Source organism: Falco biarmicus, chromosome 6 (assembly GCF_023638135.1).
Source record: "Falco biarmicus isolate bFalBia1 chromosome 6, bFalBia1.pri, whole genome shotgun sequence".
Lineage (NCBI taxonomy): Eukaryota > Metazoa > Chordata > Aves > Falconiformes > Falconidae > Falco > Falco biarmicus.
The window spans coordinates 34090114-34116172 of record NC_079293.1 but is presented as its reverse complement, the minus strand read 5'-3'; the positions used below and the strand labels follow the sequence as shown (position 1 = coordinate 34116172).

Genomic DNA, 26059 nt, shown 5'->3' with positions numbered 1-26059 from the left:
AACTGCCCAAAACAGGATTTTTGCTTTTCTTTTTTTTCAATTGCAACCTTGTTTTGTCAAAATCAAACTGTTTGCATGAAACATTTAAACACTAATAAGACTGAATTTGTCCCCAGAAAAGCTCCCAAAGGCTACCTTCATCATTTCAGCATCTCCAATGACTAACTCTGCAGGCAGAAGCAGACAGGTTCGAATAAGGCCCATCAGGCACTAGCGACTGCACTATTTTGTCAGTGTACATGAACTGCATTTTGATCCACACCAAATAGATGGTTCCAGCTCCTGATTACTAGACTCCCATTCTGACTCTGAATAGAGAACAACTCCCCATCAGACATTTGTAATTACTTTACGTCACCGAAATAGAAAAATACCTTCTTGCACTTGACAAAAAAAATCAGGCTTTCCATATAACGTGACATCACGATAATTTATGCTAATTTCATAGACCAATACTGCAAGTGATATGCTGTTAAATAAGCCTGTATTAATACTAGAAAAAGGTCTAATGTGGTGATGCTTATCTTAGAAAATTAATACCATTACAGGCCAGCCACAGTAACTGCCTTTATTTCGTAGAGGGAAAAAAAGAAATTGAAAGGAATGTTGCATAGCAGTAATCTCATAGTCAATTAAGCAATGCTGACTCCTGAAATGTCTTTCAGCTTATGTTTCCCTGGGAAAAAGAAAAGCAAACTAATTTAGAGGACCTGAAAGCAGTGATATTTATGATCTGAGATATAGGTTGTATCCGTTTTAACAGCTCAGACCTGGAGAGATTCATTTTATGAACACAGGTATCAAGGCGGGGAAAAAATAAAAGACAAGTATCAAACTAAAATGTCATAAAACCAATCACATAGCTGCCATTTTTTAACTTCAGGGGAAGTCCCCCCCGTCTCTGACATTTGCACATGACTATTCAGTTACCACCTTAGGGCTCCAGGTAGGTACAAGATAGGCATATACTCAAAAGAAATCAGTATCAGAGCTAGGAACAGAAACACCAGTTTCTGAGGTTTCAGACCACAAGATTACTCAGTGCTGAACTTTGAAGATAAGGAGGCTGAGACAGATGAACAGAAAACAGATAATTTGTGGGATCCGTGTTTAAATGGAAACTTCCCATCCAAATAACAACATTCAAAGTACCACCATATCCCTGTGGCCCTCTCCTGAGTATTCAGCATTTCTCCCTCCCTCCTAAAACCTTCTTCTCCCCATAAAGCCATTCAACACATCATTTTATTGACGATCCTCCTGTATTTTGTCTGGACATTTCTATAGTCCTATGACACCTTATTGTGCTTTCAAAACATATCATTGTTCAGCATGAATAAGAATTAGGCCCAGGACACAGGATTAATAAATCTTTCCCCCCTGAAGAGCTGTCAATCCAACGGAAGGATGGATAATGAGCCTTCCCCATTGCTGCCTCTTGCAAGGGTGTGTGTTTGGGTTTCAGCTCCAGCACTTGGATCTGCACCTAGGAGAGAGCAGTCCCCACTGGGTGTGAAATAAAGCCAGGACAGAGAAAGACCATTTTCTTACCAAACCCCTTCTCTGCGCTGGGTTTACTACAAACATGACTTTTAATACAGGTCTATTTAAGCTTTACTCCCTACCTTCTTTGCAGTAGTGCCCTCTAGCCCTGGTGAGTCCCTGAGTTTGTGCCAGGTGTGACATGACCACATGGAGAGACACGCGTCTAAATTAGGGGCTCGCTCCTTCCCTCCGTTTATTTCTCAGAGGTTGTCCCTCTAGATAGGCCAGGATAAAACACAACTTGCCACTTTTAAAGAAGCTCTATGACTTTGAAAAAAGACTTTCTGAGAGCATCACCTGCACTTATTCATCAGGTGGGTGGAGAAATTTTCCATCCAGCAAAGTAAGAGGTTTGTGGTTTGAGGCACTCTGCCCAGGGTTCTGCTAGTGGTGGCATTTCCCTGAGGATCAGCACTAGACGGGAACACATCGTGCCTTGCATTACATAGGCAATTCTTTTAATTATCACAGGGATGTTGCTTGATAATGACATTATTTGTAACGGTGCCTGAGAACAGAAGTACATTCCTAAAACCTCTTCTGTCTAGACAGGAGAATTTTGCAAAAATGCATCACTTGTGGACATCCCTGTGTATCCTGATCCTCGACCACGCATCTGCTCTCAAATTAATCCTGATGTCCGCGGCTCCGCTGCTTTGAACCGCATCGCGTTCGTTCAGTGCATTAACTCCTTCCCCCAGCCCCGGCATAGCCCCCCACACCGCCCCCGGCAGCGCCCGCGCTCCCCCCCCCCCAATCCACGCACCGCGCAACCGCTCTCACGACCGAACCCTTCGCAACCAGAGTCCCCTCCCGCAAGCACAGACGTGTCCGCGTCCCCCCCGCTTCCCCCCATCCTCCGCTTCGACCAGCCGGTCCCCCCGCCCGGCACGGCTCCGCAGCCGCGCTGGTGCCCGCTCCCGGCTGCGGCAGCCAGCGCGGCTCCGGCACCAACTTTCCGTGCGCGGCGCGGAGCGTCCCCCGCGGGGGCAGCGGCGGCCCCGGGGCGGCCATGCTGGGGCCGGCCGTGCGGCTGGCGCTGGGCGCGGGGGAGCTGGGGCCGGCGGGGCTGCCGGGCCGGCTGATGGCCCTGCTCTGGCCGGCGCTGGTGCTGGCGGCGGCGGCGGCGGCGCTGCTGGTCCTGCGGGGGCTGCGAGGCGGCCGGGCCGCGTCGGGGCACCCGCGCCGCGCCGCCGGGGAGGCGCAGGAGGAGGAGGAGGAGGAGGAGGAGGAGGAGGAGGAGGATGGCCCCGCGGGGGCCGGCGGCCGGGCGGCTGGGGCGCTGCCGGCGCGGCAGCCCGAGGAACAAAGGCGCACGGCGCAGGTAAGGGCGGCGGGGGGGTTCGCTCCCTGCCCGGGGTCTGCCCGGGACAAGCACCCTTCCCTCCCTCCTCCCCAGCATCTTCTCCTCCTGCCTGCCTTGCTCCCTGCAGACCCGCCGGGCAGGCCGGGGTGCCCCCTCTGCTACGGCCACCCCCCATCCCGCGCGCCCGGGCAGCCCGTCCTGTCTGGAGATGCTGCGCCCCAAACCTCTCTGGGTGGTTTAGGGGTCAGGGACTCAGCGTTCCTCTGCGAGCCCCGTGGTGGCATCAGGGTTACAGGGCAAGGCAGCAGGTTGCCAGAGCACCTGGCCTGGGATTGCTGGGTTTGGCATTTCTTCTGCCACGTTGTCTAACACCATAGCTCCATATGGGCTTGATCCCGAGTGCAGGGAATTAAGGTAACTCCACTTAATGTCCATCATATTAAGAGGGAGGATGCAAGCAGAGTATCTCAGCTGTGGTGTTAATACAATGTCCTAATAATGTATATTTACTTCGAAGCAAAGCTTCATTATTATTGCGTTAATACATGCTGGTAGCTGAGAGCTGATGACCACGGCCACCTTGTTGAATATATGTTTGAGTTTGATATGATACACTGCGATGAAGTTTCTGTATGACATCATCATGATTGTGTCGCTTTGACTTGCTGTAAGCTGTCTGTAGCAGAAAATCTGGGGATAAATTACAGAAAACCGTTTCACCAAGGTATTGCAGTATGGAAAGTAAAACTCCCAGGAGAACATACTGAACATAAGTAAGTATGTACTTAAAATTAATACATCAAGCATTTCTGAACATGTTTATCTGACTAGTATCTCCTAGGTCTCACTTCTGAGAAAGATAAACTAAACCCGTTTGGGGGGGTGGGGGTGGAAGCTATGTGAGGTAGGCTGTAAAATAAGTGGGTTTTTTCTTCATGAATATAAATATATCAGGCTGTCCATCATAACACTAGTTTTCAGTGGTTTATTATTTGCTGTGGAAGTTTTAACTTTTAGTTGTATTAGCTTTTAATAGGTTGTTCCATTTTAAGGTATTTTGTCTTTCATCAGTAAGAGCAGAATCTTGGCCCAGCAGCATAGGTATCCCTAAATTAGTAAAGAACAATTAAATCAAAAAGCAATCCAAACAGAACTGCCCATGTCAAGGGTGACTTCAGTAAGAATTTTATTATAGCGTTATAATCATCGATACTAGATGACTTCAGTAGACTAGATGGCTACAGGACAAATTAAAATTTTGCAGAGCCACCAATTATTGGAGGCAGTGTGGGACAGAAAGAGCGGGACCTCCATATGCTGTTGTCAGAGACAGGCCCGGTGCTGCAATGGTGGTGGATTTACTAGTTTAAGCTGAAGACACTGCTTCAAATAGATATTTTCTGGTCAGCGATGCTGTACCTCACAGGCCTGGGTAGCAGAAACCAAAGAAGAGCAGAAAGAGATAAACTGAAGGGATAAATTTGTTTACAGTCATCTGCAGTTTCTATCATTATTCTCATCTTTTGCTGCACTGGGGGTTTCCTGCTCTTTAGGGGCTGGGCTCTAGCAGTCGCGTTTACACAGGGTAGAATCATCCTTTATGTGAGACCCACTGATTATTCTGTAAGTGCAGAAGAGGCAGAATATGGTCCTAAGGACATGGAGGATGAGAAGGGGATGATCAAGAAAAATAACTTAAAAGATCCTAAGGAAAGATAACCTGGGGAAAATATCTTACATGCTGAAATGAAAAAATCAGGCTTGTCCTCCCATGACAGTAGCCAGCCCTTTCTCTTCTCTGTTTGTCTCGTTTTCTTTTCCCTACCCCCCTTCTCCACGGCTCCTTGTCATTTCCCATCATGTTATCTCTGGCTTTGGAACATCATATCCTTGAGGCAAAAACTTTATCTCCTTACGTAAGTGTAAAATGCTCCATGCTGCTTTGGCACTTAGCTGATGCAAGGATGCCAGAACAGCAGAACACCTTTAATATGCCGAAATTTGCATATGAAAATCTCTACCAAGGCAGCATCAGAGATATTATTAATAACAAAGTCTTCCATCTGTAGACGTGGCCAATGCCATAAGCTGGGGCGCGCAGGTATTGCAGGGTGGGAGCCACTCTCTGCTGCCTGCTGAGGTATGAAGCTAAGAGACGAATTGCCTCCGGTGCTCAGGTGTGTTGATACATCCCAGCAGCCAAACATCTGCATATCCTGGAGTGGGGGATAAGCCAAGATCTTAATTAAAAGAAACTAGGCAGTTAATTATTTTTTCGGTTTGGGAATGTGTGTTTGCTGGTGATTCCCAGCCGCTGCCCCATGGGTGGGCTGCAAGACTGCCTTCCCTGGGGAATCTGCCCTTACAGGGCTGCAGTTCCTCTGATGTAGGACCAATCTCCTTTCTTCTGCATGCCCCTATGCCCCATAGCAATAGACAGCCAGAGCCTGCCCAGGGTGCCTTTGCTGGAGGGTGTAGCGCGCCCTCAGCAATCCCCAGGGCTCCTTCCCAGCCTGCAGCTCCCAGCCACAGACCAGCCCTCCCAGCCACCTCCATCCAAATCCTTCCCAGGTCCAAGTCACTAAAATGCAACAGTGCACAACTACGTTTGTCTCTCACAATGCCAGTCCTGCTGGCAGGCAGCTTTCAATCCTTTCATCTCACTACTTGTTTACTTGGTGTATAGCAGAGTAACAGGATGCGGTGATTACTAGCCTCTGAGCAGGCTGCACGCTCTAAGACCTGCTCTAAATTGCTTTCACAGCCCCTATGAGATAAGGCTGTTGAACAAACTTTGTTCAAATGGGTGCACGGCCCCAACACAACCGTAAAAGCACATTTTGAATGTGATCTTACTATGCATCACACATAACAAGTTACATTCTGGCTGCTGTCATACACAAAAAAAATCTCCAGAAATGATGCTAGAGGGTGTTCAGTCTTTTTCAAGATAACCTTTTCCCTAATAAAGAGTCTTTTAGGAAACTGCTAACGAGGCTTGCTGGAAGCCAACTGATCTGAACAAGATTGCTGTTGAGTTTCGGGGTTTGTGTTTATTCATAGGTTTTAGGTTGTTCTGTAAATTGGTCAGTCCAAAAGAAGAGCTTTTTGTACAAATGCGGTGATATCATCTTTCTTAGGCAACTTCTAAAAATATGTATTATCTGATACATCCCAAAAGAAAGCTTTCTGCTTTTCAGAAGTGTCTTTAGAAACCGGAGATACTTTTTGCCTCTTGTGGGGATTGCTTAACAACACCAGAACTAAAGATCAGTCTCCTCAGCTCCAGAGGTATGCAGATAGATCTTTTTTTCATACCTTTTCCAGTTATACTGTATTTTTCATGCCAATGCAACACTGTTCCACAATTATTTTCATACAGCAGTCTTGGATGAGAATTGATTTTGTAAGTATCCTGGAAGGTGTTGGGGTTTGGTAATTGCCTTCTTAAAATGGAGACTTGATCCCTTGATGTAATGCTGCTCTGATTAATTAGAATAGTAAATCCCAGGAAACTGATTTCTTCATCCCTCCTTGCAACAGTGGTTTTAATCCACTCATGCTGGAGAAACTCTTTTGTCTTTCCCCAGACGTCTCATCAGATGATAAGAGCAGCTGAGCTGAGGAAAGTACCTGTCAGCTCCCCGAATTTATAGCTGCTGTATATGGCCTCTCTGGCCTCTTGTGCGTCCTGGTAAGGCTGGCCAGTGGGAGGGTATGTAATGTAGGCATTACATATTACAATACATAGCATCTCAGAGCTGCTTCTCTAATTTTTCTCTTGGAATTACCTTCAGATATGAATGGCTACAGCTGTAGTTCTGGCTCCTGCTTCTTGTCATCAGTCTGTATTTGTTACCTTTCAGTGCTCAAGGGGTTCCTACAGGCAACTTCATCCCTGTGAATATGTGCAAAGGAACAGATTTTCTGTGCTGATGGCCCACATTCTTTTCCACGAGGTTCTTGGAGCATCCTTTTGATGGTAGCACCATCTCTTTCTTTCCTCTACCGGGTGCCTCAAATGAAGGGGAAAATTTCATGTATTCCCAGTAGGTTTCCCAGACAATTCTGTCTGTTGCATGTGTTTCCTGTATAATTTTCCCTTCCAACAGATTCTTTTTTCCTACTGGGAATCTATTTGTCTGAAGTGATTCTGTCAGGGAAAACATTGTATTAACACATATCAGTAATAGCTGTTAATATGATTAATATTTACAGTATTGATCAAAACCCAAGATCCTGCTCTCTTTTCCCTCCCCTTTGCAGGTACGTGTGTCTGGTGGTGTGAGCAGGCATGGCCCAAAGAAGTTCTTTTATGTTCTGCCATGCATCAAAAGCCTCTGAGTTTCTTTTGCTAAGGAACCCAGTATGTTTTTGTGGCTTCCCATTGTCACCTTAGCACAAACTGCCATTGTGTTACCCTTTCTCTAGCTATTAGGACTGAGTAATTTTCTTTGAAGCTGGTGCTTTCCTGTCTCCCTGGCCACTCTTGCTTTGTTTAAACCCCATCCTTTCTTTGACAAATGCAGGCTTGTCCTTTCCCATTCACCTGGTTCCCATTGGTTTAGGAAATAAGTCTTCCAGGTTAAAGTCCCACAGGACCACATGGCAAAGCCGGACTGGCCAGGATGTCTGCTTCCATTTATGAAAATCTGATTCAGAATTAATGAAACTCAGTGCTGCTTTTATTTCCCAACACATTTTCATGCAGATTGCTCATTGTCTGCTGATGGAGCAATCAATACAAATTGCTGGCTGGCCCAGCAGCAGCAGCGCTTTGGTGCTTTGGTTCGCCTACCCTGTGGCTGAGCCAGTGCTTCTGCGCACAGGAGGGAAGAACCCATCCTCAGAGAGCAAACAGTGGACTGCAAGTGGCGTTGCAAATACCCAACTCACAGTGTGCCATGTGGGGAGCAAAGACCAGACATTCCAGAGGGTGCTGAGAGAGATGAAGGCTCCTGCTCAGTTTTCAGCTTGTTGAAGGTCTACTGAGAAAGCTGAGGATTGCGGTGATATTTTGTTCAGTAGTAACACAGCATGTTTCAGGGAGGTTATTTAATGCCCTGGTTATAAAGTCCATTTCTTTTTGTTCCTAAACACACACAAACCTTTCTTTTTCTTTTAATTTAGCACATGTTGGTGCTGCTTTTGCTGTACCAATGCAGCCTTTTGGCCTAAGTCCACCACATTTATCTTGTGGTATAACATAAGGTGGAACAAAAAGTAGTTTCTGCACTGGAAATAAGCACTAGGAAACAATTTAATTGGAGTATTTCTTAAATCTGGAAATGGTTTTGTGTTCACAGACCCCCTGCAAGAATGGGATGGTTTTGCTTCTGTTCATTTCCAGTGTCCAGCCCATTTAATTAAAGTTTTTTGAAAGTGGTAGCTGAAAACAATTTTTCTGAATCTTTATTCATGTTCTTAAATGAATTCCTAGATTTCCAATGTGTGAAGCATATAATAGCTCCCCTTGGGTTTCATGTGCTGAGTTTATTTTGTCCTAGTATCCCTCTTCTGGGGAAACCTTTGCATGACTTCCTTAGGGAATGCAGTTTTAAGCACCTTCCCCAAGTGGGACAAAGGGCGGTTAGCGAACCTGAAGCTAATGTTCACATAATTTTTAATTAATTCTGTAACCAGTTGGTGGCACTGCAATTTGAAAGCAGGCTTCCTGATCGGATAGACACTTACAAAGGTGTTTGGCTCTGTAAAAATGACCAGTCCTGTGAAAGTATTGAAATGCATAAAGGTAAGCATCTAGGGGTACAGTTTTATGGCTTGGAGTACACAGTTTATGTATTAATGATTAAACCCATATTTTTTAACATTTGAAGACCTAGTCTTTGCCTCCTTTCTTTGTGACTTTATGTAGAACTATATTAACAGTAAAAATAGATTAAATGCTAGCTCAAGGGAATAAAGGTTTCAGAGCAATCATCAGAAATATAACCTTAGGTTACAGAAAAAAAAGGCAGGGGGTGGGGGGGAAATCCTGTTCCACTGGGTCATGAACCAAATGGCCATGAACTAAAAATAATCTTTCTATTGTTCCACAGAATGTGAGTAGAAATTAATATGCTAAGTCTGATTCCACTAAAAGTCCGGATTCTGTTTCTCTGCATATATTTAATGTATTTGGAATTGCACTGATAACTTTAGACAGCCACTTAATGCAGAGGGTTTAGATGTGTTGTCCCTGTACAAAACTACATTTTTCATTAAGGAAAAAATTACCCTGACAAATTCATTTCCCTTTAATGAGTCCATTAGGTTAAGCTCAATAAAATAATGAAAATTCACAATAAAATAATGAAAATTCCTTTTTCTTTTTCAGAACAGCCAAACGGCATGGTAAAGAGGCATGACTAATCCTGTATGCGAAGGGCTTAGGAAGGGAAGAATAGGGTAGGGTGGGGTTGGTACAGCCGGTTTACTGCCTGAGAAGGGCTTGGGTAAAGGCAGGATTTCATACAAAAGGTCAGGCTAGAGTAGTACCTTTCCACTAAAATGAAGTTGAACTTATAAAAATACTTGGTGATGAAAGGAAGGGAGCTGCTGCGATTACTGAAGGATGGTGGATAAGCAGCAGATATTTCAGGTTTGAAAGAAGATCATCGCCTGAGTAGTGAGCTGTTTGGTAATCACCAGTCAGTGGTCAGGTTTGGTATTTTTCTTGCACTCAGCTGCTCATGAGGAAGGATGCAACAAGGTTCAGGAGTGCAGGTGGGTACTTAGGGCTGAATAGCCAGTCATTCATCCTGAAGACCCCTGGGATATAGTAAGTGACTGTCACCAATGTATTTTTAACCTTTTAGTCAGTGATAGAGAGGGGGATGTTTGCCTAGCAGATGAAATATCATTTAAGTAGCAAATGTTGTGCTTGTCTAGTAAAAGTATACAGCAGTCAGACTGACAAAACATTAAAATGCAGTACTGCAATTTTTCCAGCTTCTTGATTGCTGTCATTTTGTATGGAGAGAAGGTCCAGGAACATGATCCTGCCCCAGCTGAGACAAGTCTGTCAGAGTCAATGTAGTTTGCATCTTCCCTCATTCTCTGTCACACTCAACGTTTTCCCTCTGGAGTTCTCCCTGCCTCTGTGAGGGCTCTGTACAGCCTCGGGCTGTGCTTACTCATGGCAGCCTGGGGGAGGAAGACAGTTGCATGTCCTTAATCTTGACGCCTCCTTGTCTCTGTGTAGTCGCTCATGCTTGCAGAAGCATCTTGATGTAAAGAGCAGCTAAGAGGAGGTGGGATGTCTCTTATCCTCTGTGTGTGTCTGAAAGAAGGCAAAAAAGCATCCTCCTCCTTGCCTTTTAAGTTGGCCCTGCTGTTTTTGTTGCTGATGGTGGCAGTCTTGCTGGAAGCGCTTTTTTTTGGGAGTTGCAATTGCAAAGCCTTTAGAAAACAGTGAAGATTTTGTTATGAGACCTGGGAAATCACCAGAGTTTGTCGAGATTGGGAAGGAATACTGTGTTTACACATTGAATGGCTTCCCCCAGTCATCCCTTCTTGTGTTCATCCCATAAAATTCAGTGTTCCTGAAGTCCTGTGCCATATAGTGGAAAGTCACAGCCCTCCACCCCCAACAAGTTATATTGCATAGGAATTTTTCACTGAGACATGATCTATTTGTATTTTCACACAGCAGACAGGAGCATATGCTGAGAAAGAATGGTGTAAGCTCAAGGTCTTTCATATCTAAGTGGTTCAAATTTTCACCAGAATTCCTCTGGTGTTGTATTTTATGTCTGTTAAGGCTGCTTCCTTCCCTGCTGCAGGCAGAGTGGGTTTTTTCCTTTGAGCAGAGCAGGATGTGGAAAATGGTTTGTTTTGTGGTGGGACTTACGGAGTAAATGTAACTTCAAGTAAATTAACCTGAGAGTCTCAGAAGAGAGATGACTGCCTGTGGGACAAACCAAAGATGGCCTTGCTAATTATTACAAAATGTGGCTGGCTTTTAACAGAAATAATTACTTTGCTAGTGAATGTTCAGAAGAATATAATTGTAAACAATTATATTGTTTGCAATTGACAGCAAAGGGAAACAAAAGAGTTGCGAACCACTTGGTTTAAGCTTATAATTTGAAGCTGGTGGAATTACTGATGTAATCGGGCAGGGATTTTGGCTCCTGTTACTGTGATATTTTACTGGAAGACTCAGAATCAGTGATGCCTGTGTGTTCAGAGTGGTATGTTGCAAAGTTGGCAATTTTGGGGTTTCCCCTCCTAATAACTGCAGTGTGTCAGTGGAACACCAGCCAGCTAGGTCCATGCTACACCGTTGTCTACCACAAGCTTGTCACTGGTCCAGGTTTCAAGCAAGCACCTCCAGGGATGAAGCATTTGCCAGCATGCAGGTGCCTGTCTTGCTGGTTTTAACATGCACTTCAAATCAGACCTTTCTGAGACTTGGGGGGAAATAGCTCTAAAATCTCCAATATACCAAAGAACTAAGCACTAAGAGGCTAAAGGACTGCAGCCCCACTGGGTTTGTTGGGGACAGGCGTGGGCAATCACCCACAGGGTTTTATTTGCTAGTAACTAATCATCGCAAACGTCAGCAGAGGTTACTTTTTTGGTGTCTAATTAATAATTGGTTCGTCTCTCAGAAGAAGCTGCTTCAGGTGCTGATGATGTTTCCAAGTGCCTTTGGGATAGCACACAAAACCTTGTTGCTCTGTGGAAAAGAGTTCCCTTCCATCTCCATGTGGCCCTGAGAGAGCTGTAATCTCGCCCATCAGAAGGTGGCTCTGGGTCTTTGCTTCTCCCAGCCGCAATGGTGTCCCTATCACCTAAAGGGATGGGGCCACCCAGTGAGCTTTTTTTTCTAAAAAACCTACCAGATTTTAGCTTTCCTGATTTACTGTGCAGCGTTTTGCAGTGTGTGTGCATTTCTGTCTCTCTTTTTCATTTATGGCACTTGTTATTCTTCGGCCCTGCAACAGCATCTGTGGCAGTGCAGAGCGGGTACCACTCCTCTGCAGCTGAATCGAGCAGATTTTGTCTTCCAGCATGCATGTGGTTAAACTCTGCCACAGTGTCTGGGGGACAGAGGTCACTTGTGAGGGAAGGGAGGAGAAGTAGAGGGTGGAACGCATCAGCTCTCTTCCCTTCCCCAAGAGGACCTGAAGCCCCTTCATCACCAGCTTGTGAGAGGGTGCCCACTGTCTCCTGATGCCAAGGGGGACAGCCCTGGGCTGCAGCCAGGGGTGTTGCTCCCTGCAGGGCTCCCTTCACCTGCCTGGCGTCTGGGCTCCCGATCACCCCTTGCCCTGGGCAGAGGTGGAGGAGGGATCAGCGCCCAGGTGACAGCCTGGATCAGGCTCCTTGCTGAGCTTTGGGTTTAGCTGGGCAGCCCAACAGGTCTGATGGAACTGAAGGAAACCTGGGCAGCATTGAATGAGGATTGCATTGCACAAGGAGAGCAGCACAGGCAGGTGGGAGGAGTGCCATACACTCAGCAACATGCTCCTGGGCTTGTCGGGTGGGAAACAGGCACCTGGAGAACAGGAGCCTGCCTTCTCTTGGTTGCTGCTGCTTCTGCGTCATGTGCAGTGGCCCTTGCTGGCACAGCCCTTGCCAGCTCAGCTGCAGATTTACACCCTCCCCCGCCGTAGCTGGAGGTTGGTTGTTGCCAGTGAATCCTGAAACAGCCAAGACATTAACCAAACCATAATTTGAAAAGTCCTTAATTTTCATGGTTTACTTCACAGGATCTAAGTAGGATGAAAGCTATTTTTTCAGTTGGTCACATAGACTTGAGGGGGAACATAAGGTCCACCCCAAACAGTAAACAAGAATTAAAATAAGCCTTCTTCTGTCTACGCTGCTTTTTTAAGACAGGCTTACCCTATTTGAAAAACAACTTTGATCCTAGACACATCTTAGGATAAACCACAAATATGTCTGCTTTGGAATAAATCTATGTAGAGTTTCTGGATTTACATTCATAAAGGCTTAGCTAGCACTAATTAATTTGGAATAAATTAACTCGAATTGGAACAAAGCCACGAATTCTAGCCCAGATTTATATGGGGGGTTATTTATCTGTGTCTTTCAGCCTATTTTATGTATTATAGGAAGGCATTCAAATAATTGTATTCACATGTATATTTACATACACACACATGCACTTATATATTCCATAATGTATTTATTGTCCATCTTCTAGGTTCCAGTGAATGGCCAGCTTCTAACATCAGTCAACATCAGAGAGAAAAAGCTCCTCAAGGTACCTGCAAGAGCTTTAGAGTTTATATGTCGTCTTTCAAGACACATACTTGTTTTAAGAATGTTCCCTGTTTGGTAGTTCTTTTTAAAGATAATTTGCTTTTCCCGTTGTTGGAGCACTTAAGAGGTGACTTAGGAATGTAAGACCAAGTAACTCTGGCACAGTCACACTGTAGTGCCTGTCACTGCCATCACAAGTGGGGTAGCCTCATGGCCCAAGCCCAGAAGTGGGAGCTGGGATTTCCTGTGTTTCAGTTCCAGAGCTGACATGGGACGTTTTCTTGGATCTGGCCAAGGGTTTTATTGTGAGCATTAAGCACTTGTACTGGTGGGTGTGGAGGAAAGTGTCTGTGCTTTACAGACACTTCCAAGTGCGGAGCAGCCCCCCAGCCTGGTGTTCCTGGTGGGGGTATCATGCCTCGGAAGAGTCAAGAACCACTGTGTTAAAACTAGAGCACTCAACAGTGAAGGTTTAAGGTTAGCTCTACTGTTTCATCAAGCTATATGAAAATGGCCTCAGCCACTGCTGTGCCCTTTCAGATTAGTGCAAACTACAGATATGTTCATTAAAAATAGGCTGTTCCGTGGAGTTTCTTTTGGTTAAGTATAGGCAAGGTCCTAACTTTTGATTTCAGCATTGCTGACTGTAAAGGGGGTAAATAATTTTAGGTTTTTCTCCTTTATAGGAAGAAAATTAGGACTTAGGAATGATGAATGCAAATTTTACTAATAGAGTAGGTGGCTGAACTAAAATGTGAGCTTTGTAACGTAGCAGATAAGTCAGATTTTGTAGGCCAAAAGCTATAGCATTCATTGCTTTGGAGTTTGCAATAAAATCTGCTCAGGAAGGCTTTTGCCCCCATTTAAAGACTTCACCGAGACCACCGACTGCTGCTCTCTCTGAGTACTACTGCATGGTCTCTGTTTCAAAACTATTGCCCTGACTCTTTTTTCCTTCATGATGAAATGCAGCAAATACCTGTTTTATCTTTCTGCCATGTATCTCCTGTATACCATAGCCTAAGAAGAAGAGGAAGGCTCAATGCTCAGACAAGGAGGTGCCAAAAGATCTTCTTTCTGTGGAAAAAGACAAACTGCAAGAGGAAGAAGGTAACAAAAGATCTGGTTCTCCTGTTATCCGATTGATATTACCAAATAATAACATGGGATGAAATATTTCAAAAGGAAGGTCTTCTCTACTACTCTAGTGTTCTGCGTTACTGAGAAAAACTGCCAGTTTGAGAGCCATTTCTATCTGCTCCTTACTGCGTGTAACTGTGCGGACAAGGACCATGAGCTTTCCTGCCACACTTCTCAGGTCCCTACCGCATTCACAGGGATGGCAGATCTGCAGATGAGGAAGCCTCTCTGAAGTGGCCAGAGGTCCACTGGGTAGTGGGGTCTTGTCTTCATGCTCTTACTCTAATCCTGTGGCCCTTGCCGTGAAGCTGCGGTCTTCTCAGGCCATGTTTTGTTGTGCTCATGATTGCGACTGGTAAAGGTGCTGCGGCAATACACAGCCAATTTCTAGCATGCCCATGAACAGAGCCAAGATCTTTGGTTGCAGGCAAATCTGTGGAGAAATCTGGCAGAGGTTAGCAAGGCTCAAGCAGCTGGAATTTCACTGGAAAATACACTGCATCCCATGAGCCCCTCTCCACCTCACCCCACCAAGGGTCATATTGAAAAAAACAAATTCTAAGCTTTTCTGGGCTTAGAAGATTATAATGTCATTAGTGTGGTGGTGAGAGCAAGAGAAGCCCTCGCTGCTGTTGGACCGGAGTCCTCCTGTGGGCCCGTGGGTCAGGAGCACAGCAAGGCTGCTGGCGGAGAAGGGGAAGCAGCAGCAGCTCTCTTCAAACGGATGTTTAATTTTTTGAACGGATGAGCCAGCTGAACTGTTTTCACACATTATTTGGGGATGCTTCGGAGAGCAAAAGTCTCAGTGAAATCCAGGGACTGTGCTTTTCCTTTTATTAACCATTTATGTCATTCTCTCCCCTGACTTCTTGGTCATGGAGAACATGGATGGAGGCAAAATGTGGCACTATCTGTGTGAATGAATGCGTGTGGAAATCAGCTGTGTGGCAGAGGGTCTCCACATAGCAGGACAGAGTATGTTCAAGGCTAGAGAAAGCCAGTAAATTGAAACCTTGTCTGACTGAAGATTTTCATGATCTTCTTTCACCTGTCAGATATACAAGGCAGTTGATGCTCTGTTGTGACATATCCCCCGAGGGAAAGGGGTGTCACATCAGGCTGACACAAAGGACAGAAGAGTATGTACAGTTACATGAGTCAGGAGACATGACAGAAAGGTTTGTGATGGGGATTTCTTATGTAACGCATTTCTGCAGAGACGCACACAGGGCAGAAGCTGCACGAGACTGGGGCAGCACTTGCTGCCCCGGTGCCACTTTTACAGCCAGCATCAGAAACTATCAGATGCTGTTTATATTGGTGCTAAGCAATAAAGGCAATAAAGGAAGTTTCTTGTTAGCTTCAAAATGAACTTTGCTCTGCGTTGTAGGAGTCTGGCAGACCAAGATCAGCAGCCGAGAAAAGCGACACTTGAGGAAGGAAAGGCTGAAACAAAAAGGTAAATGCACAGGCTCAGTTCACACACCTGATCTGGCTGGGCTTGTCACCCCTTCTCACTTCCCAGCATCTTTCTGTTTGCTCTATTCACCATTCAGCAGAAACATCTTTGCACGCACTTAGGCTGTTTACTTAGGAAAAGGCAGCTTTGGGAGCTTGCTTTTACTCCAGGCTTTCAGTAAAATACATATCATTACCCATAGGACTTTGAAAGCAAATGTCTGCTAGAACCGAGACCTGCTAAAGGCTTGATGTAATACAGATTAGTTACTTCTGTGTGACTTGACGGAAGTTGTTTTCTGGTAATGGGTATACAAAAACCTGTGTAATTTGCTCAGTTCCAATTGTGTTCTTTAATCCAGGCCTACCCAGAGTAATTTATTAGAGTAACTTAGAAGCTAAGATAAAGTTTGGAATTGGGAAACATAGCTGGATAAATGTGGGTGTTTCTGCACTGTCTGCAATAGGACTACTTTAAAGTGCTCTCAGATGCTCTACTAAAACTGAAGCACAAGTGAACAGCAAATTTTAATCTCAAAATACACAGATATTTTGAGACCTCTTTCTCTGCCATTTGGATTAAGCAGAGTTAAATATCAAGAGTTTGGATTTTTAAATTTTGGATTATCAAGAGTTAAATATCTGCTTGACAGTCTCTAAGGGCTTAAGGTCCTGACATCTCTGTTTGCTCTCTAACAAAGTAGATGGATCTACATTTGGCTTGCTTCATGTAAGTTGGCCTGTTGGCATGGGTGGTGCCAGCTGCATGTGCAGAAGGTTAACCACGCATGGTTTAACACTAAGCTGGTGCAGGCATTAAATGCTTTGCTGACCCAGGGGAAGGAAGCTCAGCAGACCAAGTCGCATTTGAAGCACCTGAAGTCCTTGGTGTGATCCTGGAGCCTGGGTTGTGCTGCAGGCTGAACCAGGTGATCATGGTGGTCCTGTTTAGTATGGATATTTACAGAGCACTGAAATGTGGTCTTCTGGGAAGAAGCCCTAATCCTGCCGAGTGCTGACTGCTGTTTCCTAGCAGGGAAGAAGCAGCAGCAGCAGCATTAAGGTGTGTGAAGGTGGGGTTGATGTCAGCAGTGGTCCCGTCCCCACCACAGCCCCAGGAAAATGCTTTCCTATTCTGAAGGCTAGAGTCATAAAGTGCTTTAGGAGTCTTTTGGAACAAAGGATGTTGGAGATAATTTTCATTATTTATAATATCCATATGCCTGGCAGTGATTTCTCTGGCAGCCTTGAACTACAACATCCAAGAGGTTTGCTTTCTTTTTCCTTGGAGGTCATGCTGTTCTCTTTCTCTCCCTTTACTGCTCTGGGTCCCCAGCTGGACTCTGGAGGCCTTGAGCCACCTTGCAGTCAGGAAGGGATGCCCAAGGCCTCTGCAGTGCGGCGTCATCTCCTGTGGGACTCATTGCTGGACTATGTGGTGCCTTCCTTCTCACATGGCCTTCGCATTTGCTGCTTCAGTGACCCGTCCCAGGGGCTCTGCATTACTGTTATTTTATCTGCAAATAATTTCAGTTGGAATATAGCCATTAGATCTGATGAGTTTAGGTCAGGCTTTGCTTTGTTGTTTCCCCTGTACAAACTCTTTGTTGTAATTAAAAATACTGATGACCCTGTGATGTTTATTCCCTTGAAGACCCCAACAGACCATCCCTGGGTAGCTCAGCAGCTGAGCCATCCTTTGACTGGGATGAGAAGGGAGCTGTGTGGTCGCTCACAGAGGACACCAGTGGCAGTGTAAAAGGTGCTTTCATTGCCAAGGCAGAGTGTGGGACTGTGCTGAAGGTCTCAGGAGCCATACGGGAAGAATCTGTGCCCTCCCAGTCAGAAGAGGATGTTTTTTCCAATGTAGGTGAGTGTTGACATTCAAACGTTGCAGAGGGAAAGTTTCATGAATTACTACATCCAGCAGTGTACATCCCCACCAGCATTTGTCCTGCCTGCAGGCAGTGTTGTCCACCCCCTTTGAACACTGCTAGCTGGCTTTTATTTTCCAGCAATGTGAAAAGAGGGGTCTTTATGGCAGGAATGTCTTCTGTGTTGCAGACTACTTGTTGGGTGCAAGTTGGTTTCTATCCACGGGTATTTAGTGTTTGGTTCCTTTGCAACCAAAGCTTTTCCTTCTGAGGATGCTCACACATGCTCAGCATTAGGCTTCAGGGTCTATCTGTGCATTTCAAAGCAGTATGAGGCAGGGCTTTCCCAAATCAGTTTGGGTATTTGACAGTTGGAAGTACTTTGTTCATGTCAGTGCTGTGTTGTACCTACACAGTTTGCCCGGCTTCCCAGCTGATTCACCCCTTGTTGGTGTCCAGCCAAGGTCATTTAGAGCTGCTTTGGGTCTCAGTTGTGCTGCGACATTCTCTGTGTAACCTCAGATACCTTTAAAGCAGAGAAGGGATGAACAGCCAGGCCATTAGGCTAAAGATTAGGAGCCTCTGATAACAGCTGTCTCACTGGTATTTGATGACTTTTTGTTTCCATCGTGGTTTAATTTTTATGGCAGAGTTATGACTTACATTTTAATTCTACTGTGGGTGATACTGTAGATTCTAGAGCAATACGAATAATTAATAACAAGGTGGTAATTGGGCCTCTTTGTGTCTCTCTTCCTGACTTCTTGGTGGAGCAGGAGAGTTATGAGTTAAAAGTTAAAGGGGTTAATACTGCTTTTTGGTTGATTTTCAGAAGCCAATGTCACTGCTTAATTGAGCTTGTTGGCTTGATTGATTGGAGCTTGAAGTCTGTGTGATGACTCACCATCAGTAGCAGTAATCGAGTAGTCTGCTGATTCAGAAAATGGTCTGTTGCCTTACCTGAATTGCTTTGTCTGCTAGACTCCTTTTTTCACAAAGTATAGGGTTGATGGGGGTGGGTGACATTAGTACCACCTTTTACTCTGAGTGCTTTCAAAAGGCCAGATTCCAAGCTGATAAGCGATGACAACTTCTGCCAGTTGTGCATAAAGGGGACATCCGTTCAGATGAGTGAGGAATTTTATTAAGCCCAGAGAATCATAGAATTGTTTAGGTTGGAAAAAACCTTTAAGATCATCAGGTCCAACTGTTAACCCAGGACTGCCCAGTCCATCACTAAACCATGTCCCTAAGCACCACATCTATGTTTTTTAAACACCTCCAGGGATGGTGATTCCATCACCTCCCTGGGCAGCCTGTTCCAATGCTTGAGAAGTGCTTTGCTGGTGTGACATGGGTTTTGAAGGGCTGAGAAGGTGTACATGGTGACTGGGCTGGACTTTCTCTGTCCATAGAAGATAATTTCTCCGTGCTTGATTCTTCTCTGGCAACAGAGGCTGCAGGCTTGGGATGGAGAGAACATGAAAGGACTGTAATGAGACTGGGAGACTCAGGCAGAAACTGCATTTGCCAGCTGTGAATGTATCATCATCACATTTTGGGTTACTGTTTGTTTGCTTTTTAAATGCAGGAACGTGGGATATTGCAGAAGTAAAATCCTGTCCTGTGACCTTTGGGACGTTATCAGAGCTGTCCAGGGAGATAGGTGAGTGGTATCTCTTTGGACTTCTGTCTGAGTTCTTCTATCTTAATAGATGCTTAGCTTAAAAGTACTCTCATTGCTCACATATGGGTCTTTTCCCTTGGAGCCACATTTCATTAGTCACTCCCTCTTGTAGAGCTTGCTTGCATCTGCAATCCAGCACACCAGCATTTTAAGGGGTGACATCAGAATGTTCTATTGAGTGCTTTCCAAAGTCGTGTCTCATCTTGGAATAAATAAAAAAAACCCCATTGCCTCCGCAGCAAATTCTTTCTTTTAGATTTGCTTGCACAGAAGGTTTTTGTTATGTTCTGATGGCCAACAAAATTCAGAGAATTTCAGACCGAGGGAGGGAGCAAACGCCCAGCTCTTTAGAGGCTGCCTAGCCAGCAGCTTCCTTTCCAGCACAGTGAGGGATTTTCAGCTGGAACCTCTCCGTGCATGGCCTTGTGAAGGGTGGAGCATCTCCTGGTTTTGCATTAAGTTGAGCCTCATTTCTGGCTTTCACTTGGCCTCTCTGTGACTCTCAGTCCTTTCCACTGCCTGGCTCTGAGCACTCCTGGTTCATACACTCTCTACCTACTCAAATTTGTCTGGAGGTCCAACTGGCTGATGAATGCAAAGTCTGGTCCTGAATCTTTTAGAGATGCTGAAGGCAAACACAGATATATATAGATAGACATCCATGCACAAAACAGCATGTGCAGTGTAAGCCAGAGCACTGAAAATAGCTTCTAAAGCTAGACATTTAAAACATGCCATATTTAATCATGTGTTTTCCAACACTGTATCATTTGGATTGAAGCAATTCCTACTGTACAAGTACTCAACAGGGAGAAATATTTGTTAACATCTGCATTTATGCAGCAAAAAATCAAGCCAATACAGAACAAAACTGTGTAAACAAGGGAGTTCTGTAGGTGAAAGGAAGCAAGGAAAAGATGTGAAAAAGATCTGGTTATGAAAGAAATGAAGAAAACACTATGTGCAGGCCTTAGAAAGGGGATGAGGGGAGTCATTGAGGGAGGCATATGAATCCTACTGGTTGCTTTACTTGTTGAAAAGAATCATAAAACCCCCTTTAAATCTTCTTTTTCCACCAGCAGCTCCCTCTCATCTGTGCTTTTTCTTGGAGTAATTCATTTGGTAATTATGGATTTCTGTCAGAATGAGCAGAAGCCTTCTCACTGAAGGCAGTGGGAATTGGAGCTGGATACACTGGATATGGCCTTTGTTCTGCAGGAACTATATGCCTTTTTATGTCCCCAACAGAGATGTGTCGGAAGTTTACATCTCTGGATATTGTTAGTGTAGCCACTCCTGAGTGGGTCGTTTTTAATAAATTGTGCATGTAGTGTCCTCGTCCAGCTTTCGTTAATAAATCCACTGCAATGAGCAGCATAGATTAATGTCTGGCTTAAATTACATAACATCCAGGCGTCGTGACATAGCAAGCAGATAAAGGCATGATTAATTGTTTTTAATAATGTGAATATACCTATGTGATTATCTTTTAGGTTGGAGGGGGCGTGTTGTTTGTTTTTATTTTTTTTTTAAAAGACGCTTTCCTGTATGCAGATAATGTGAAGAGTAAATCATCTGAGGCCAGTCCTTCCAGATACTGTTGGCATGCCAGCTCGACTTTCCTCCCCACAGATGATGCATGGCAGGGGCAGGGTACGTCTCTTTGCTCTTTTTCTATTGAAACACTAGAGTACTAATGCTGATAACCCTTTTCAGTCTGTTTCCTAAGCCTCAAAAAACAGGGTCCACTTACTATGTGACTCATTTGCACAATGCTGGTAGGGGTAAGGGAGAAATTCAGTGTGGGTCTGGTTGCGGGCAGGTGCCCAGAGCTGCTGTGGGCTTGGTCAGAGCAGCAGACACCCTGTGTGGGACCCTTGAAAAGGGTGAGAATGTGCATTTTATTTATGTTTTTATTTAGAAGGTGACAAAAAAAGGATGCAGTAGGTATGGTCTTGTTTGGTGCACACATACTGCTGTGCAAAGTGTAATTAGAGCTTCTGGGCAGCAAGACCAGCTGTAGGGAGGCTGGCTGAAGGTTCCTGTAGTCCACTGTCCTCTCTCCAGCAGTTGTATATAGCAGCTGCTGCCAGATAAGCACAGGAGCAGGGCAAGCATAGGGTGATCCCTCCCCACACCCAGGAGAGAGTGGGTCAGGGGCTTCCTGAACCAGAGGCGACAGTATGGGTGCTGTGCTTCAAAAAAAACCCCAAATGTTTGTAGTCATCTCAGATTACTAAATTTGTGAAATAAGTTCAAAGTTGGGTTTGGTTTTCATAACTGCAGTATCCATCCTGTTTCCCTCCCACCCACAGTTGGGTAGGGAGGGTAGAGCTGAGTGGCCCCTTTCCAGGCAGCCCCCAGCTCAGGCTCGGTGGGCTGGCTGGGGAAGAGCTGCAGAGAGGACAGGGCACTGCTAGAGCGTGGGGTACCTTTGCCAAGACTTGAAACTTTGTCTGTAATACCCAGAATCCAGATGCAGAATCCAGCTCCAGTGGACTCTGGCAGTCAGGATTTCAGTCTTTTTAAGACTGGTGATGTTGGGGTTTTCACTTCTAAAATCTGCTAGAAAGGCCGTGTGGGTCCTGAGTTGCTGGAATAATTTGGCATGAGCAGTGTGAGTATTAGATGGCCTTTTCTCTTGACCTTTTGGTCAGGATCCAGTGAAGTATCTATTTATACTCCTGTTGTTGGGAAGCCTTACCCTGCTTTTGCAGGAATGATGGCTGACAAGCCGAGCAGACCCCTTCTTGCTCTAGCAGCTCTGACTGCCTTACAGAAAAACCCAGACTGGTTTGAATACATGGAGGAGAAAAGGCCTTGGTCATCTTGCTTCTCTGCCCAGTCGTAACTGAGACTCTGCAGCAGATGCATCAGTTTGGCCATCAGAAGATTTTATAAATAGCATCGTTTGCTTAACAAAACAAACAAACAAAAAAATAACAGCCCCAAGCACTCCCTTCCCTTAGTGCTGTTTGTTTAGCCCCACGTGTCTGCTGGTGAGCGCCTGGCCCTTTGTACCTTCTGAGCCCAGGCTTGCCCGGTGCGTGTGGGAAGGAGGGAGGCGACGTCGGTAGCTCTCCAGCTGCCTTCCATTGCGTTGCATTTAGCATGTCACGCTTGGCACACTCTGGCTTTGATCTGCGGTTGCAAAGCCAGGCCAGAGATCTACTTTTTTGGTGCCATGTCCGTCTGAGAGCAGAACAGATAGGAGCAAATTCAGCAGCTTGCTCTTGGGAACATTGGAGCAGAAACATTTTGATTGAAAGCAGAAACGGAAGGATTTCTGCCTGCCTTACGGCTTGATTCTTAGTAATAGTAGTTTTTTTCCTTTGACTCGTCAGCCTTGATATTGATGCAGAGGGGAGTGTCGCGAACATGTATTCCCTGAGCGCAGATGAGGTAATGGTTGGCGTTAAGGTCTGCACTGCAGGCAAAATGAGCTCTTTGACAGTTAAACAAGGCCTGTTAGCTCTTGCAGGCCTGTGAACTGAAAAAAATGCCATTCATAACCTGAATATGAGCTGGGGTCATTTTATCAAATCCAGACCAGTGCATTTAATGAGTTTCTTTGTTCCGTGCTGGGCTGGTACAGAAGAAGGAGCTGGATGCTGGACTCCTGCCTCTGCCCCAGCTCACGGAGCAGCCTTGGCTGGCTCCCCGCTCCGTGTCGGGTTATCTTTCTGTGCAGCACCAGCAATAACACCCCAACTCACAGAAGGTTTGAGGCTTAAGTGTTGTCACAAGTGAAAGCATATATACACAGAGGGAGAGGGGGAGTTAGTTAGGGACCTGAGTATTCACTATGGGTGTGTTTAAAAGTGCTATGGGAGCGTTTAAAAGACTGATAAATCAGGCAGGTTTCAAAACAACACACTGCCAGGCTGGCATTCATTAATGATACACGCTGCTGATGGTTCATTCTTAATCATTGTCACATCTGGAGTGCTGTGCCCATTTCTGGGCTCCCCAGTACAAGACAGGCATGGACATACTGGAGCAGATCCAGCACGGTCGACCCATGTGTACGAACACCTGATGGGGTGGTTGCCCCTGGTCTGCACGGAGAGTGGGCAAGAGGCAACAGGTATGAAGTACGGGAAATTCCACTTATACATAAGAAAAAGCTTTTTGTTACGGTGAGGGTGGTCAGGCAGCAGAACCGGTTTCCCAGAGAGGTGGTGGAGTCTCCGCCCTTGGAGATATTCAAAACCCAGGTGGCTGCATCCCTGAACAACCCGCTGTAGCTGTGCCTGCTGTGAGCAGTGGGTGGGACTAGACGGTCTCTAGAGGCCCCTTCCAACCTCAGGAATTCTGTAATTCTCATTCTGTCATCAGTCATTGTCTGCATATTAAAACAATGAATCCTCAGCCATCTAAGCCTTCGTTAGCTAGGGGTATTCAGTGTCTTGGAGCTGAAGCCACATGGTTAGCAGTAATGGCTGCAGTCCCTGCAGTCCCACCAGGCGGCTGAGGTGGCTAGGACTCCTCCATGAGAGAAGGGGGCCCCAAAGTGGGCAGCTTCTTTCATCTTCATTTTTTCCTGCTCATCTTTAGTGTTTGTATACTTTTCATCCCTGCCACAAAGAGAAAAGAAAGGGAGGTGAATCTCTTCTGCTTCTGGTATAATTCACTTTATTTTTGAGCCTGGGAACTGCTCTGGTTTTGCTAGGCGCTTTTCTCACTTGTTCTGCAGCGTTGTTCTGGATCCTCCTGCTCTGCCTCCCGAGCTGTACTTCCAACGGCTTTACTGCTAGCATGTATTTCCCAATACTGCCTTTGTGCACCTATACCATGCGTCTGCTGCTGCCCCTTTGGTGATATTTATGTAATTAATCTTAGCTGTCTTAAAAAACACGTTATAAGCTGTGGCTGGTTTTCCTCTTACAAAATGTGTAACCCACACAGTGCAGCTGGCTGGGCTGTTTTAGAGCACTTGTGTCTGGTTCCAAGGCAAGCAAATGCTAATTTTATCCCATGCGTCTGCTTCTGAGTGCAGTGGACCTGTTTTAGGCAGCAGTGCAAGGCAGTCTCAGAAGACTCATGTTCTGCTTCACAAATGCAGCACGTCTCACGACCATGAGGGCTGTCTTTCTACCTGTGACTTGGCATCTTCCCAATGAATCCTTCTTGATTGCCAAGGCAGATTTTCCCTGGAACCTTCAGAAAGCTCCCATGCCTCCTGACTCCCATCCTTCCCTTTGTCCTGGGGTTAAAATTAATTTTAATTCTTTTGTGTCATGGGATTAGGAAGCCTCTTTCAATTAAAAGCAGTCTTCAGTCTGGGACTTATTTTTGCATCTACTGATTTATGCTAGAGGAAGGTGCCAAATGAGGGACTCCTACACCCAGCTGGTGGTAGCCGTAATTTTGACCTGTAACATATAAATGTAAGCTTTAGACTGGAAATTGTCTATCCATTTGCACTGAATGGATTCCACTTGGTCAACAAGTGAGGGCTTAGAAATTATTTGGTTAGAACTGGGCTCTTTACACAGCCAGCTGCCCTTTGCAAAGGGATGGGTTTTCTACAGCAGCCACATAAGGACTTAGTGCCATGGACAATATGCAATCCACTGAGAATTTTGCCCGGCCAGATGAAGGGTTGCTCTCTCTTAAGTTTTTGTTGAGCGTATTGGGAGAGAGCATGCCAGAGGCCTGCTGATAGCACAGGATCCAAAACTACAGTTTTCTCCTTCTCAGTGGCACAGACTTGAGTTTTGCTGCAGTACTTTCCCGTTTTGTTTTCCATCCAGGTAATTAGGCTCAGCCTATAGAGTACTCTACCCTTATCTATTAGATGTTGTGGAGAACCTGGTGACTGTCCCTTTTGACCAAACCCTGCTGCTGCAGGACCCTGTTTGCCTGCTCTGTGACCCCTCCCAGGGTGCAGCCAGCTGCTCACTGGCATTGCCCGGACAGCTGGAGACCAAGGGCATTCGGGTGGTCGGTGCTGGGATGGACTTCCTGCCTGCAGGGGCAGCCTCCCTGATCTCTGAAGACACCTTCAACATAGTGCCCTTCAGGACCTTAAAGTATCTTCATTACACGGGGTATGTGGAAATGACCTTGGCCCTGAAATGCATGCTCTATATGGGACGTGTTTGCTGCCAGCAGGGAACAGGGAAGTACAGCTTTGTCTGGGTAGGGCTGCTGGGGGACTGAGGTGGGTGGCAAGTAAGAAGCTAGTTGGAAAATGGCATTTTACAGGACTGCTTTTGTAGAAATGAACAGCAGGAATTATCAAGATGTTGGTCTATAGATGTGTGGGGAGAGATTACCTCCGTTAGTGCTAAACCCACCAGGTGAGCAGGAGTACATGCTGCTGCACATCCCTTTTTGTGTTTGTGGTTTTCTCATACTGAAGGAAATACTGACCGGTTTAGCCTGTGAGAAGATTTATGACTCAAGAGGAACCAGTTGCTGATACAAAAATACCAGAGAATATTCAAAGTTTAAAGACATTCCAGGAGATGTCACTGTAGAAGGGAAATATGCCACACAAGAGGAAAGGTTTTAAACCAGTGCTCTAGGATAAGTAGGTTTAATCCAATTTTCCTATCAAATCCAGCAAATTGTGAAGAATCTTATATTACCCTTAATTTTACTCTGGGTTGATTTTAAACACCCCTGGCACATAATGCTTTGGGAAGAGTAATTCTGAGATGAGGCAGACTCACTGCTGCCTGCCTGAGCTTCATGCCTACCTGCATGACAAGGACGAAGCATGAACGTAAGCCCATTGCAGGAAGTTAGCCATTAAAACGATTTTCATGCTTAAAAATAAGTACATAAATGTACTTTTTGAGAGAT

At 45.5% G+C, this 26059-nt stretch overlaps 1 protein-coding gene across 2 annotated transcripts in view; it reads left to right on the top strand.

The window, feature by feature from the left end:
* The first annotated feature begins 2361 nt into the window (after positions 1-2361).
* The window catches only part of LOC130151635 (protein LYRIC-like), a 30800-nt gene continuing 7102 nt past the window's right edge, over positions 2362-26059 (top strand). Inside the window, exons 1-7 of one of the 2 annotated variants that reach the window (XM_056344148.1) lie at positions 2362-2869; positions 13029-13088; positions 14107-14197; positions 15618-15686; positions 17340-17555; positions 19151-19225; positions 20801-20899. In XM_056344148.1, the coding sequence (XP_056200123.1) occupies positions 2558-2869; positions 13029-13088; positions 14107-14197; positions 15618-15686; positions 17340-17555; positions 19151-19225; positions 20801-20899 (922 nt within the window). In that variant the 5' untranslated portion in view covers positions 2362-2557. The remainder of the gene's footprint in view (positions 2870-13028; positions 13089-14106; positions 14198-15617; positions 15687-17339; positions 17556-19150; positions 19226-20800; positions 20900-26059) is intronic. The other variant, XM_056344149.1, reaches the window with a different exon arrangement.